At 46.8% G+C, this 12344-nt stretch overlaps 1 protein-coding gene across 10 annotated transcripts in view; it reads right to left on the bottom strand.

Annotated features, from left to right (window-relative positions):
• Positions 1-2632: 2632 nt before the first annotated feature.
• Positions 2633-12344, bottom strand: part of POLM (DNA polymerase mu) — a 269353-nt gene continuing 259641 nt past the window's right edge. For 9 of the 10 annotated variants that reach the window (XM_069214376.1, XM_069214374.1, XM_069214379.1 and 6 more), the window contains 2 exons: positions 3499-3582; positions 2633-3357 (listed from right to left, as the gene is read on the bottom strand). In XM_069214376.1, the coding sequence (XP_069070477.1) occupies positions 3271-3357; positions 3499-3582 (171 nt within the window). In that variant the 3' untranslated portion in view covers positions 2633-3270. The remainder of the gene's footprint in view (positions 3358-3498; positions 3583-12344) is intronic. The other variant, XM_069214384.1, reaches the window with a different exon arrangement.

Below are 12344 nucleotides of genomic sequence, written 5' to 3'. Positions count from 1 at the left end.
AAGGGAGACTGCCCTACAGTTTCAACGACCTACAACCCAGTTAGCCATGCTTGAACTGAATGTCTGCATGGCCTAGGAGTCATCAACATGGTTGGATTATCGAAGGCCTGCACCTCTGGGAAAGCCTGCAGAGCCCCAATGACCCATTCAACTCCAAAGGAGTCTTACCTTTTCCTAAATTGTGTCCTGGGGGAGTGTTGTGTTAACAGAGGTGGGTCGCCCCGATTCAGGAATTTTATGAACCGTATTCTGATGACCTATAGCTCCACATATATCAATATTTTTTTGTCTCAGGACACAACCCCAACATCGATTTCCCTAGTTGTTGGTGGCATCAGTGTATGCGAAATATACCAAGATATCCCAACCACCCGAACATGTAGACAAAACCAGCTGGTAACTAAATAGACGCTCTTGCAGTTCAGGTGCCCTTGTGACGCACTGCTCGTACTAGTCTATCATTCTCACCAGTGGCAGGTAACCTGACCATTGATTCATGGTCTGATGGAGGCACAGATTGATCTCCTGGAGCTGCACCCTGTCCCTCTTCTAAGAATAACTGGACTTCGAGTGTCCCCCACTGATTAAATGACCAAGAATCTGTGACACCTTGAGTTGACATTTTGTGCCAGCCTGTGCCACCTTTGAAGTTGTGGGTTGGGTTTCAGCTCACTTTTGAGTTGTGGGCACTTGGGTTTTGGCTTTATTGAGCTATCCTGCTTCAATCCGTGGCTGTAGCAGTAATTGGCGCACACTCCAGTGGTATAGCAGCATAAGATATATACTGGCACATTTGGCAAGTCCTTGATGGTTACCCTAGAACAGGATAAGGATAATGAACAGCTAATGGCCCTCAGTGATCGAGATAACAAGTAAACATCATATTGCTTTTAGCTTTATTCCTGTAGTTTGCGGACAAAACGCCTAAGCGATAGCAAACTTTACAAAACATCATTTTTGAGGCACCCACTATTAAGTATTAGGGTCGTACCAGAGTTCCAAGCTTCCACCGTTCCATAGAGTAACCCATGGCTGCTAGAGTTAGCTATTCTCAGGGTCTGCAGTACAAAGACAGTCCTGGGTTATCCAATGTTAGAGCAATAGCACCTGAAGTCCAGGATCTCCGTCGGTAAATTACAAAGCCTACCACAGCCCCTAATCCAGTACACCCTCCACTATCCCAGTCAGTGAATAACTATGTGGTCGCACAAGTGGATACACCAAGTACCACACTGTACCTATCACGTGGACATAATGACGTCTTACCATAGGCACAGTGAGATAGCTTGGTCAGTCTGTGGCCAAGAGGGCCCAGAGAAGCTGGAGGGTCAGACCCCGGACCTCTTGGACCTCTGCAAGAATAGCTCTACCTTTTCTTCAATTAAGGTCACAGGAGTTCTTTGGAACTCACACAACAGATCTGCAGAATCTGCGAGCGAAGATTAAGAAAACCTTTACTAGTCATCTTAGTATATTGAAAAATTGCTGGGCCATTCTGGAAAATAGCAACATTCCCATGTCAACCTTATCCATACATGCCCTCACAAGCAGCCCTGAAATGCATACAGAAGATGATTCATGAAATTGTGTGAATGTGCGTTATCATCAATTGCGGTAGTGAGTGGCCTCTGTACATTTATGGTTCTCAAGGCTGGTAGGAGCTCCAGAATTTGTAATGCTTACTTGAATCATATTGCTAAGGATGATACCTTTTTCTTGCCCTGGACTGATGAAACCTTGAACGACTCAGGGACTTCTCAGTTCATCTATACCATGGATCTCATAAGTGAGTGCTGGCAGATAAATGACCCTGAGAGATGAAGTCAAGTTCATCTTTAACGCTCTGTATGAATGCTCAGCCTCTCAGAATACCTAGTGGTTCCCTTTGGCATAATTAATACCTCAGGGGAGTTTCAGCGGATAATGAAGCATACATCGGCGATTTTGCAGTCTTCAGGCCTGGTTAGAATTCCACCTTGATCATTACTAGACTGTGATGACGAGGATGAGAGACGCAGGGTTGACTGTAAAGGCACAGAAGTGTCAGGTTACTGTTGTGATGTCACCTAGGAGGGCACTGGGACAGGCATAGCCCCATAGGCTAATCTAATGTCAAGGCTAGTGGCTCATACATGGTGCATGAGCTCGAAAATGGGATGGGACCATCCTGACTGCTGCCAGCTATTACATAGGGTTCAACACATGCTTTAGTAAGGCTTAAGCGCTCTGAAGGACTGCTTAAACATAAGATACCTGGAGAGGAAGAGTGAAGCTTTGTCCAGGAGCTGACATATGAACATCTGAAAAAAGTAAACGTTAAGTTCCCATTAGACAAATTCCTGTCCCAGTGAAAAACCCTATCATCCAGACAGATGTTTCAGATGTTCTGTTTCAAAAGCCTTTGTCTAGAAAGCCAAAATTATCTGTGGCTGAGAAGCAATGTTTGGCTGTAGACTATGAAGAGGCTGTCGTCTATCCCCGCTTAATCTTCCATCACCCTATGCTTCACTTCTTCTTCCTTCCACTTATCACTTTTCACCATCCCTTTTCACATTTTCCCTGTAACTGCAGAAAGCTCAATTGCAGGACTGGGATCTAGTCACAAGGGTGGAAATAACCATTGCTTACAAACATAACCTTTACATGTATACTTTATTTAACTCTTGTTAGCCCAGAACCCTGGATTGTCAGCAACGTCTTTTAACAAAATCTGGGGCCACTTTGGCCTATTCCACTTAATGATAAAAACGGCAGACAGCTGGAAAAATTTAACTAATGGGATGGTTGAAGTGCAATATCGACTGATAGGCAATAGAAAATGGCAGATCTTAGGTGTTATAGAGGTCAATATTATGGAACAGAAAATCAAGGAAAGTGATGGTGTTGACAGTGCCTGTGACAAGCTACAACACTATGCAGGGCTACAGTGCACTTTCAACGGGCCACAACATCACAGTCCCAGGCATACTATTATGCTACAATGGTTCACACGGGGAGAGTGAACAAATCCCTCAACATCTTGATGAAATCAAACCATCCCAAGAGCGTGGTACGACAAGGTGGTGAATACTTCAACAATCGTTATCAGTCTCAATAAACCAGAGTGTGAGGAGGGAGTCAAAGAAGTCCACCAGCCTCATCTTGATCAATTTCAGAGAATCACTACACTCCCAGATAAAAAGTGATGGATGGACCCCATAGCTACCATATCATGGCTTCTAACTTGGATGCCAGTAAGCTACTTTGCACAAAGTTCCTGCAGGCGTAGCTCTATGCATTGCGCTCAGTTGGCAGTATATAGTCCAGGCCCAAGTGTGCAAAGATGTCTTCCTCGGAGTGCGCTGGGAGCATCACATTCTGTAACAAGAGAAGAGACACGTGAAGTTACCCACGACATCCACATATACTGAGGCTCATCACTCTGGGTTGGTTGGACAGATGATTGGGTCAACTGTCTCACTTTACATGCCTCAAACCTTCACCAACCCGGGCCCATACCTGTTTGGTGTCGTACAGGGCATGGCTGTTTAGTATCATCTTCCTTTCATGGACAGCGAAACGTCGCAGTTCTCGCTCAAAGTGCTGTAACAAGAGGAGGTAAGATGATCAGAAGGAATAGTGAGACAATAATGAATGGAGAAAGTGGGTGAAGAATTAGAGGGCAGGAGGAGAGCAAGAAAGACAGAACAGTTTTAATCAGAAGACTTACATAAGTTGACTAGTGTTTTGACTCGCTGGGCGAATTGAAAGGGAGTTTCCTTCAGTAGTGGTGTGGTATTTCTGGTAGATACATGGTCTTCCTGCATAATCCCCACTTTAAGAACATTCAACTAGCATAAGACCGAGTCGGAAAGCCTTTTCCCTGAGCAATAGCTCTCCAGCTCGATCAGGTGGTGCCACGCTGCTTCAGCCAGAAAGGACATCACGGCATGTAGCAGGCACCAACCTGCGCATAGATTTTAGCTCCTAAAACTATTGCTACATCCCAGTGAGGCATGCAGAGAGAAACAGAGACAGCAGCAACAATAAAAGCACATAAACACATTTGCATATCTAGGGATTTTATTATATACAGCGTAGACTCATCAGGGGTGGTGAGTCAGACCATGTATCAACAAGAAATGTCACTACAAAAGGCAAGTACTATTTATCTCTGATGGATGACTCTCCCTTCAGATTCCTCACCTTAAGAATGAATTCCAAAGCAATAAACCCGTCCCCTGAACACCTACGAATCAGGAATGAATGGTGACACTTTGCCAGGACTGTATTCCATTAAGTCTATGTAGTCACTCCGCCTCTTTGGTAGGATGATTGGGAGGGAGGAGAGTCAGAAAAGTGATAGACTGGGCCAATATGAAAGGACGAAACCACCCTCGACAAGAAAGCTGGACAGGTCCGCAAGATCAACTTGTCTGGGTAAAACAAATGGAGAATAACAGGTCCTCTAGTTTGATTAATTTCGTTGTGCGTTTTCTGGCTGTCAAGAAGTCGTCTGCAACTTTCTCAGGGAGGCAAAAAGACTGTGACTAGCATTTCTCAATATCCACACATACAACTGCAGAGTTTGGGTTGAAGAACCTGACAATCCTGCTGTGTTAGACGGTGCACCTGCAGCAGAGAGGAAGAGGTGGGCAAACACTAAGAGCCAACACATTGGCGTGCCACATCCTCCTTGCCCAATCAAGGTAAGTCAGAATTAGCCTTAACAGAACCTTCTGTGTGTTCCTTAGGACTTTCAACAGAAGCAGAATTGGCAGATGCATAAAAAGCAGTGCCTGGGACCAGCCAAAGCAGAAGGCACCTCCCACAAACCATTCAGAGGAAAGTGCATGGCAAAAAATTGGGGATACCTTTTGTTCTGGGCCCCTGTAAACAGACCCATGGTTGGAAACCCCAATTTGGAGAAGACTGTCTCTATCACTTCAAGGTGTAGTTCCAATTCATGATCCTCCAATGAGAAGTGACTGAGGGCATAAATTTTCATTTTGAGGGCGCCTGCCATATAGGCCGCCACCAGGAATATTCCCTGTCACTGAGCAAACTTGCACAAAGGAATCGTTTTCGAACGTAGGGTGCATAATACCACATGTTCATGTAATGGATGGTGGTGGTGTCCCACATAACCAGGATAGGGTTTCCACAAGTTGGAATGGAGAAAGATCTTCATGGCAAGATGGACCACACACAGCTCTAGCACAATGAGGTCTAAATGGTGTTTTAATGCAGACCAAAGCCCCACTGTGTGATGTTGCCCAGGTTAATGCCTCAGCTCAGCGAGTAGGCATCCATGACCATGGTGACCTTTGTGGATGGATGGCTTACCTCGAGACTGGAGAGATCCATTGATTTGTGCAGGTCCAAATGGACCAACTGCAATATCTGCAACTGAGCTGAAAAGGTCTCTTGTTGTGGTGACAACTGCTGCTGCAAGCACCACCGAAGGGCCATCATGTCCGAATGATATGGGAAGTAAGAGGACATACGAGCGCATGAGACTAAGCAGATGTAATATCATTAGGACCAGGAGAAGCAATTCAGAAACCACAGAATTATCTCCCGAATACCCATGATCCTCTGAAAAAGAGGAAAGTCCTTTGTGGATGTTTTATCTAGCACCACACCTATAAAGGTTAATCTCTGCAATAAAGGGAAGTGGGACTTTTGCTTATTGATGGTAAAGTTGTTTTGAAAAGTCATTGTGTGCAAAGATGTTTCTCAACTTGCACTGTGGACTCCGTCTTCACCAACCGGTCATCCAAGTATGTAAATACATTGACTGACCATTTAAGTGATGCCGCTCCAAGTACCAGCCGTTCAATGAGAACATGAGGTGTGGTCTTCAGCCCAAACAGCAGGACTATGAAATGATACGGCTGTGATCGGACAGTGAACCTCAGGCAACGCCTGGAGCTGGGAGTTAGAGACGATGGAAGAAGGCATTCTGGAGCTCCAGAGACACTCATTGATTTCCCATATCCCGGGACAACAGAACTTGGCTCAGGGATATCACCTTGAACTTGTTTAATGAAGAAGTTTCAAAAGGCAGGGATGCAGGACAGGTCTCAAACCTCAGTCCTTCAGGGCTTGGAAGTAAACCCTATGTTTCCTTCTTTCAGAGGCACAACTTCTACAGCTCCTTTGTTTAGCAAAGTAGAGTTCTGTCTCTTGAATTTAGGTATGAGCCAGAAAGCACACTCTGATGGAAGTAGGGTAGTCTATCAGGAGGGATAGGAATGACATGATATAACTCTTGGGGATCAGATGGATGACCCAGCGGACCATCGTGATAGTTGCCCAATCGACTGAAAATTGGAAGACCTGTCCCCCACCGGAAGCTGGTGCAAGTCGAATATGTTTTTAGGCAGTAGACCTGACAGAAGTCGGAATACACTAGATCTGCTAGTGGTGATGGTAACACTTACATCCATCACTGCCACAAAAGGTGTGGCACACTTCTTGAGATGTCTGGACCAGTTGAGAGGGTGGTCTCTACCTGGTCTCCTGAACTCTGCAACAGACCCTAAATTCTGTATTGTGGGGCGTGGCTTGGGGCGTCAAGATGGCAGTGGTACTCAGAGTGCTCCGGACCCTTCCATTATAAAACGCCCTCCTCAGCACTGTAAAAAACTGCTGAGCCGTGAGCGGTAATCCTACGACGCTCCTGAGGCCCTGCATGCGACTTGCCTGCTCTCCCAGGGTGGGAGGTGATTCAGGGTGGCCAGCGACTGAAGGAATACACTGGGGATGAGGTGTGGCCTCACTTGAACAAGCACAGAGGTGGTGAGGTACTGAGAGGGACAACCCAGTGGGAGAGGCCTACTGTAGTGTGAAGTGGACTAGCCTGGCATAGCGGCCTACACCTACGACAGCCTACGCTGTTGAGTAGGCCGCGGTGGGTAACTCAGACAAGATGCCGTGAAACGGATATTTAGTGGCGCTGAGAGGTGGGCCACTGAGCCCAGCTGATGACCCTGGGGAAAGAAAGACCTGGCTAGGCCGGATGGGAGATCTGGCCGACAAGGAGAGAAGCACGGCTGCGCCCAGAGAAGCGGTGATCCTGTGGCCCTCGGAGGCCCTACATGAGAGGTGTCCATACTCCGAAGACTGAAGGTGTCAGCGGGAGGACGAGGTGTGGTGCGGTTTCTCCCAAGGGAATGTGGAGATAGAAGTGCGGAAGGGAAGTCCCGGCTGAGGTAGGGTCACCTGCAGCACTGGTCACGCTTGGGGCCAGTCGGGGACCTGAAGTACCTCGACAGACTGCTGGTGGATGAGGCTGCTGGAGAACAGCAGGAAGTGGCGCTGCGAGAGAATGAAGCTAGCTCAGTGATGTCCTGTGAATAGTAAGGGAGAGCAACGGGGGGACATGGGTTCGAAGGGCTCCTGGCGCGGTGCGCTGGGAGTGCGTAGCCTGGAAGAGTGATAATGGTCCTGAAGACACCGTGACCAGAGTGCGTGAAGACGATTAATCGGTAGGGCGGATGGGAGCAGGCCGGCCCGAGTGGAGCCTGGGACGCTAGTACCCAGTTCCGTAGCTTGGAGGGGAGGCTGAAGGGTTTGAAGGAGCTTTGTATCCTACAGCCCCTTGCGACGGTCGACAGTGTCCTGGAGTGACCAGTGGGGACGGGTCTCACTTGCCCAGCTCAGAGGCAGTGAGTCAGCGACATTTGAGAGGGACTTGTGGAAAGAAGCCCTGGGTTGCGGTGGTGGCGGAGAACTTGACAGAGCACTGTGGACAGAATAAGCGGTAGGTCTACAATGGGGAAAGACAAACAGCCGAAGCTGCCTGCCTCCCAATCTCGCCTTGACAAATACACCACTCCTGGGGAAACCATGGAGGTCCATCAGTCGCTGGCACAGGAGATACAGAAAAAATCCTGCAGGCAATACAGGCTTCCCAGGTGGCAGTGGAGAATACAATTGGAGAAATACAGATTGATGTGACCTTGCTTTGCCAGGATTTGAGAGGTGCAACCGCCTGGGTGACCAACACGGAAAATCGTGTGTCCGCGGTGGAAGATGAAGCTACAGACATGAAAACAAAAGTTAACCGTCTACTTACTACAACGCATGAACTTCAACAACACACTGAAGACGTGGAAAATAGATCACAGTGTAACAACTTGAGATTTATGGGCTTTCCTGAAGGAGCTGAGGGAACCTAGGCGGAGGACTTCTTAGAGACTTGGCTGAAGTCATGGGTACCCTTAGACAAACTAACTCTGTGGTTTGCGGTGGGGCGGGCTCATAGGGCTCTATTGGCTAGGCCCAACCCCACAAGGCAACACCCAGAGCCATAATTGCTTGTTTCTTCAATTTCCGAGACTGTATCCTGCAAGAAGCGCATCGCCAGACTGACCTCCGTCATCACAATGCAAGGATTCTGATCTTCTGACTACTCTAGGGATATGCAGCCATGCAGACGCTCCTATGAACTGGTAGAACAAAAGATGAGGGCGCTCCAGCTTACTTACATGCTTCTCTTTCCGGCCCGCCTAAAGGTACGACATGCTGGCAAAGCACATTTCACCTAAACTCCTGAGGCGGCCTGGGAGTGGGCAACAAAGGAGCGTTGTTTATACCGAGGTAGCTGTGCCGCCTCCTCACTTGAGAGACTCACATTGCGTTTCAATGAAACTCAGGAACCGAAACCCGCAAGAATGAAGAGGTCTTGCACACAATCATGCAGGCGGTGGTCTGGGGGCGGGCCTTCGATCCACTCGCAGAGTTTGGAAGGATCTGGGCCGCAGCAGGAGCAACAAGGAAGCGCGTCATCAATCCCACAAGAAAAGGAGGGCGATATAGCAAAACAACAGCAACAAGAGGAGAGACTAAGCCAATCAGCAGTAGTTTAGGATGGCCACATACAGGCTATAGACAATATACTGGTTGGGCAGGAGATAAGAAAATCCTACTATATGGAGAAGTCCAACATTCCACGTTAACTGAGGACAGATGCTTCTTCTGGTTGGGAGGGGAAGTGTAGGGTGGGGAATGGTGGGGAAAGTGGGTTGATGTTTGCATGCAAGACTGTTGAGATGCTGTTGAGGTTTATTGTTTCCAGTATCACACAAACAGAAATTCCCTGAGATATCGGAGGGACCTCTGGTTAGTTCGAAGTGAAACGAGGTATATTATAGGGCAAAACATTGGACCTACAGACTCTTCACAAGGCGACGGTTAAGGTAGCCTCCTGGAATGTTAATGGGTTGCTAGATAAAATTAAACAGGTGGCAGTAACTCTGCCACATGCAAGGGCTTTATCCATCTATTCTATCTCTGCAGGAAACACTTTTATTGGGCACGTTCTGGCCCTTCTTGGCTCGTTATGGGTACGATTGAGTATATCATGCCAGGTTCATGCGTGGCTCCTGGGGATGGCAATATTGATCTGCAGGGGATTTCCCATGGTCGTGCATCAGACATGGCGGGACACACAGGTCAGATATGTAGCGCTGGCGAGGATCGTGGGGTGGTACCCCTTGAACTTGTTGTGTCTTTATGCACCTCCTGTGGCACTTAACTTCTTCCTAGAAGAGTTGACGGAGGTGGTGCTTCAGATGCCTCCTGGATGCACAATTATAGAAGCCAACATGAATGCAGTACTAGAGACATAGACGCTCAGTACTCTTGGGTCAATGGCTGTCAAACCTGGGGTTGTGCGAGGTCTGAAGGCCATAGAAGGAATGGTTTCTTACCTGTAACTCCAGTTCTCTCGTAGGGGTATTTCCATGATAGTCATAAGCACTGAATAGTTCCGCGCGCCTGTGGGGACCCCGGAGCACTGGTGTGAAGTATATTCTTAAGTGCAAATACCAACCCTTTGAAAAAGGTTTGTCAAAAAACACTTAAGAATAACACTGTGCAGCCTATGTGAACAGCTACACAGGCCAAATTGTTAAAAGAAAAAACAGTTATAGTGTAAATTCACGTTTAAACATCTATTTATTTTATAAATATATTAACAAATACATTCTCATATTTTATTTACACCTCTCATGAGAATAAAACAATGCAGGGCAGTGTAGCCCATAGGCTGCCATTATACAGAATGAAAATAGAGCTGTGCCTTTAAGAAAATAAAGTCTTCCTGTTTCCCATCATGCACAGCAAAAGGCAGTTGCCTCAGTTCTTTTTTCCGGCTCCTTCTGACAGGACCCTGAAGCATTGAGCTCTACCTCACAAAGTTTTTGTGACAGAAATTCATTTAAAATCTTTTTGAATTTCAATTTCACTCGACGTTTTTAACATTGAGTGATCATTTCCTACTAGTTTCTGTTAAATTCTGACAGAATTTTGAGGTTTTTCTAGTTTAGAAATGCCTTCACTTTTTGACAAATGTCCTTCTTGTGGCAGAAAAAAGGCTAAAACAGATCCACATAGGGTCTGCATAATTTGTCTTCCATCCAGCCACAAACCAGAGTCGTGTGACATCTGTAAAACCTTCTCCAGAAGAACTCTTCGTGATAGGGAGAAAATCCGACTTCAGGCGAGAGAGGACAGAAGAAAAAGTGGCCATTCCACCACAGAGCGAGGAGAAGGTCAGGCTAGAGCTGTGCCTTTAAGAAAGTAAAGTCTTCCTGTTTCCCATCATGCACAGCAAAAGGCAGTTGCCTCAGTTCTTTTTTGGAGGCTTGTAACCTGACCTGAAGAAACAAAACATTTGTTGGAGTACCAACCTCGATGATATTCATGTTCTATGTCAACTCCACCGGGGAGGAGGGAGGGTTGCTTATGACTATCATGGAAATACCCCTACGAGAGAACTGGAGTTACAGGTAAGAAACCATTCCTTCTCTCGTAGGGGATTTCCATGTATAGTCATAAGCACTGAATAGAGTAGCAAGCCCATCCCCATAACCGCGGTGGAGTAGACAGAAGAATACTGAGAAAACATGAATCATGCAAATAAATTCTTGAGCAAGGCCTGTCCAACCTGCGCATCTGCCCTAGCGTCTGTGTCAAGGCAATAATGCTTAGTAAAGGTATGGACTGACTTCCAAGTGGCAGCCTTGCATATTTCTGCCAAAGGGACATTTCTCATCAAGGCTGCAGTAGCTGCCTTCCCTCTAGTAGAGTGGGCTTTTGGCCTACCACCAAGGGATTTATTTGCTAACTGATAACATAACATTATACATGAAACAATCCACCTGGATAAAGATTGTTTAGACGTGTCCAACCCTGTTCTAACTGGGCCATAGTTAATAAAAAGCGGTTGTGATTTCCGTAAGCTTTTTGTCCTGTTCAAGTAAAATTTCAAGACTCTCTTTACATCCAGAGAGTGCAGAGTTCTCTCAGCAGGAGTAGTTGGATTTTGAAAGAAAGTCGGTAATGAAATTGTTTGGTTCACATGGAAGTCGGAGACTACCTTAGGTAAAAATTTTGGATGAGTTCTCATTACCACTTTCGCAGAATGAAAAAACGCGTAGGGTTCTTGAGCGCAAAGGGCCTGGATTTCGATGACCCTACGCGCTGAAGTGATTGCCACTAGAAAAGCAGTTTTCCATGTGAGATGCTGAAGTGATGCCTTATGTATTGGCTCGAATGGAGGTAGCATCAGACGCGATAGGACAACATTCAGTTCCCATGGAGGAGATGGTCTTCTAATGGGAGGAAAAACCTTTTTTAAACCCTCCAGGAAGTCCTTAATAACTGGGATTCGAAAAAAGGAAGTTTGTGAGGGGTTCTTTCTGTATGCTGTTAGAGCCGCCAAATGTACCTTTATTGATGACAATTGTAAGCCTGATTTTGCCAAACTTAACAAGTATGGCAGAATAGACTCCTCTCCGCAGGATATCGGGTCAACGTTGTTGCCTAAGCACCACACAAAGAATCTCTTCCACTTGCTTGCAAAAGTGGATCGTGTGGAAGGGCGCTTTGCTTCTTTCAGGATTTCCATACAATCCTGAGGTAAGTTCAAGTGTCCATATTGCTCTAGCTCAGGAGCCATGCTGCCAAACTCAACAATGAGAGGTTGGGATGGGACATCTGCCCTCTGAACTTCGTGAGCAGGTCCGGGCGATAAGGGAGCCTGATGTGTGGTTTGAGTGACCGGTGAAGAAGGTCTGGGAACCACCATTGGCGTGGCCATTCCGGAGCAATCAGGATCATTTTGGACAGAGCATTGGATAACTTCTGGAGGACCTCCGGAATCAGGGGAAGCGGCGGAAAGGCGTAAAGAAATGCTCCTGACCAGCTTATCCACAGGGCATTCCCCAGTGTCCCTGGATGGTAATATCTGGAGGCGAAGTTTTGGCATTTTTTGTTTTCTGGGGTTGCGAATAGATCTATAGAGGGGGTACCCCATAGTGCGAAAATGGAATGAACGACGTCGTCGTGTAGAA

This window comes from Pleurodeles waltl, chromosome 11, assembly GCF_031143425.1.
Source record: "Pleurodeles waltl isolate 20211129_DDA chromosome 11, aPleWal1.hap1.20221129, whole genome shotgun sequence".
Taxonomy (NCBI): Eukaryota; Metazoa; Chordata; class Amphibia; order Caudata; family Salamandridae; genus Pleurodeles; species Pleurodeles waltl.
The sequence above is the reverse complement of the archived record's forward strand: the minus strand, read 5'-3'. Positions and strand labels throughout refer to the sequence as shown.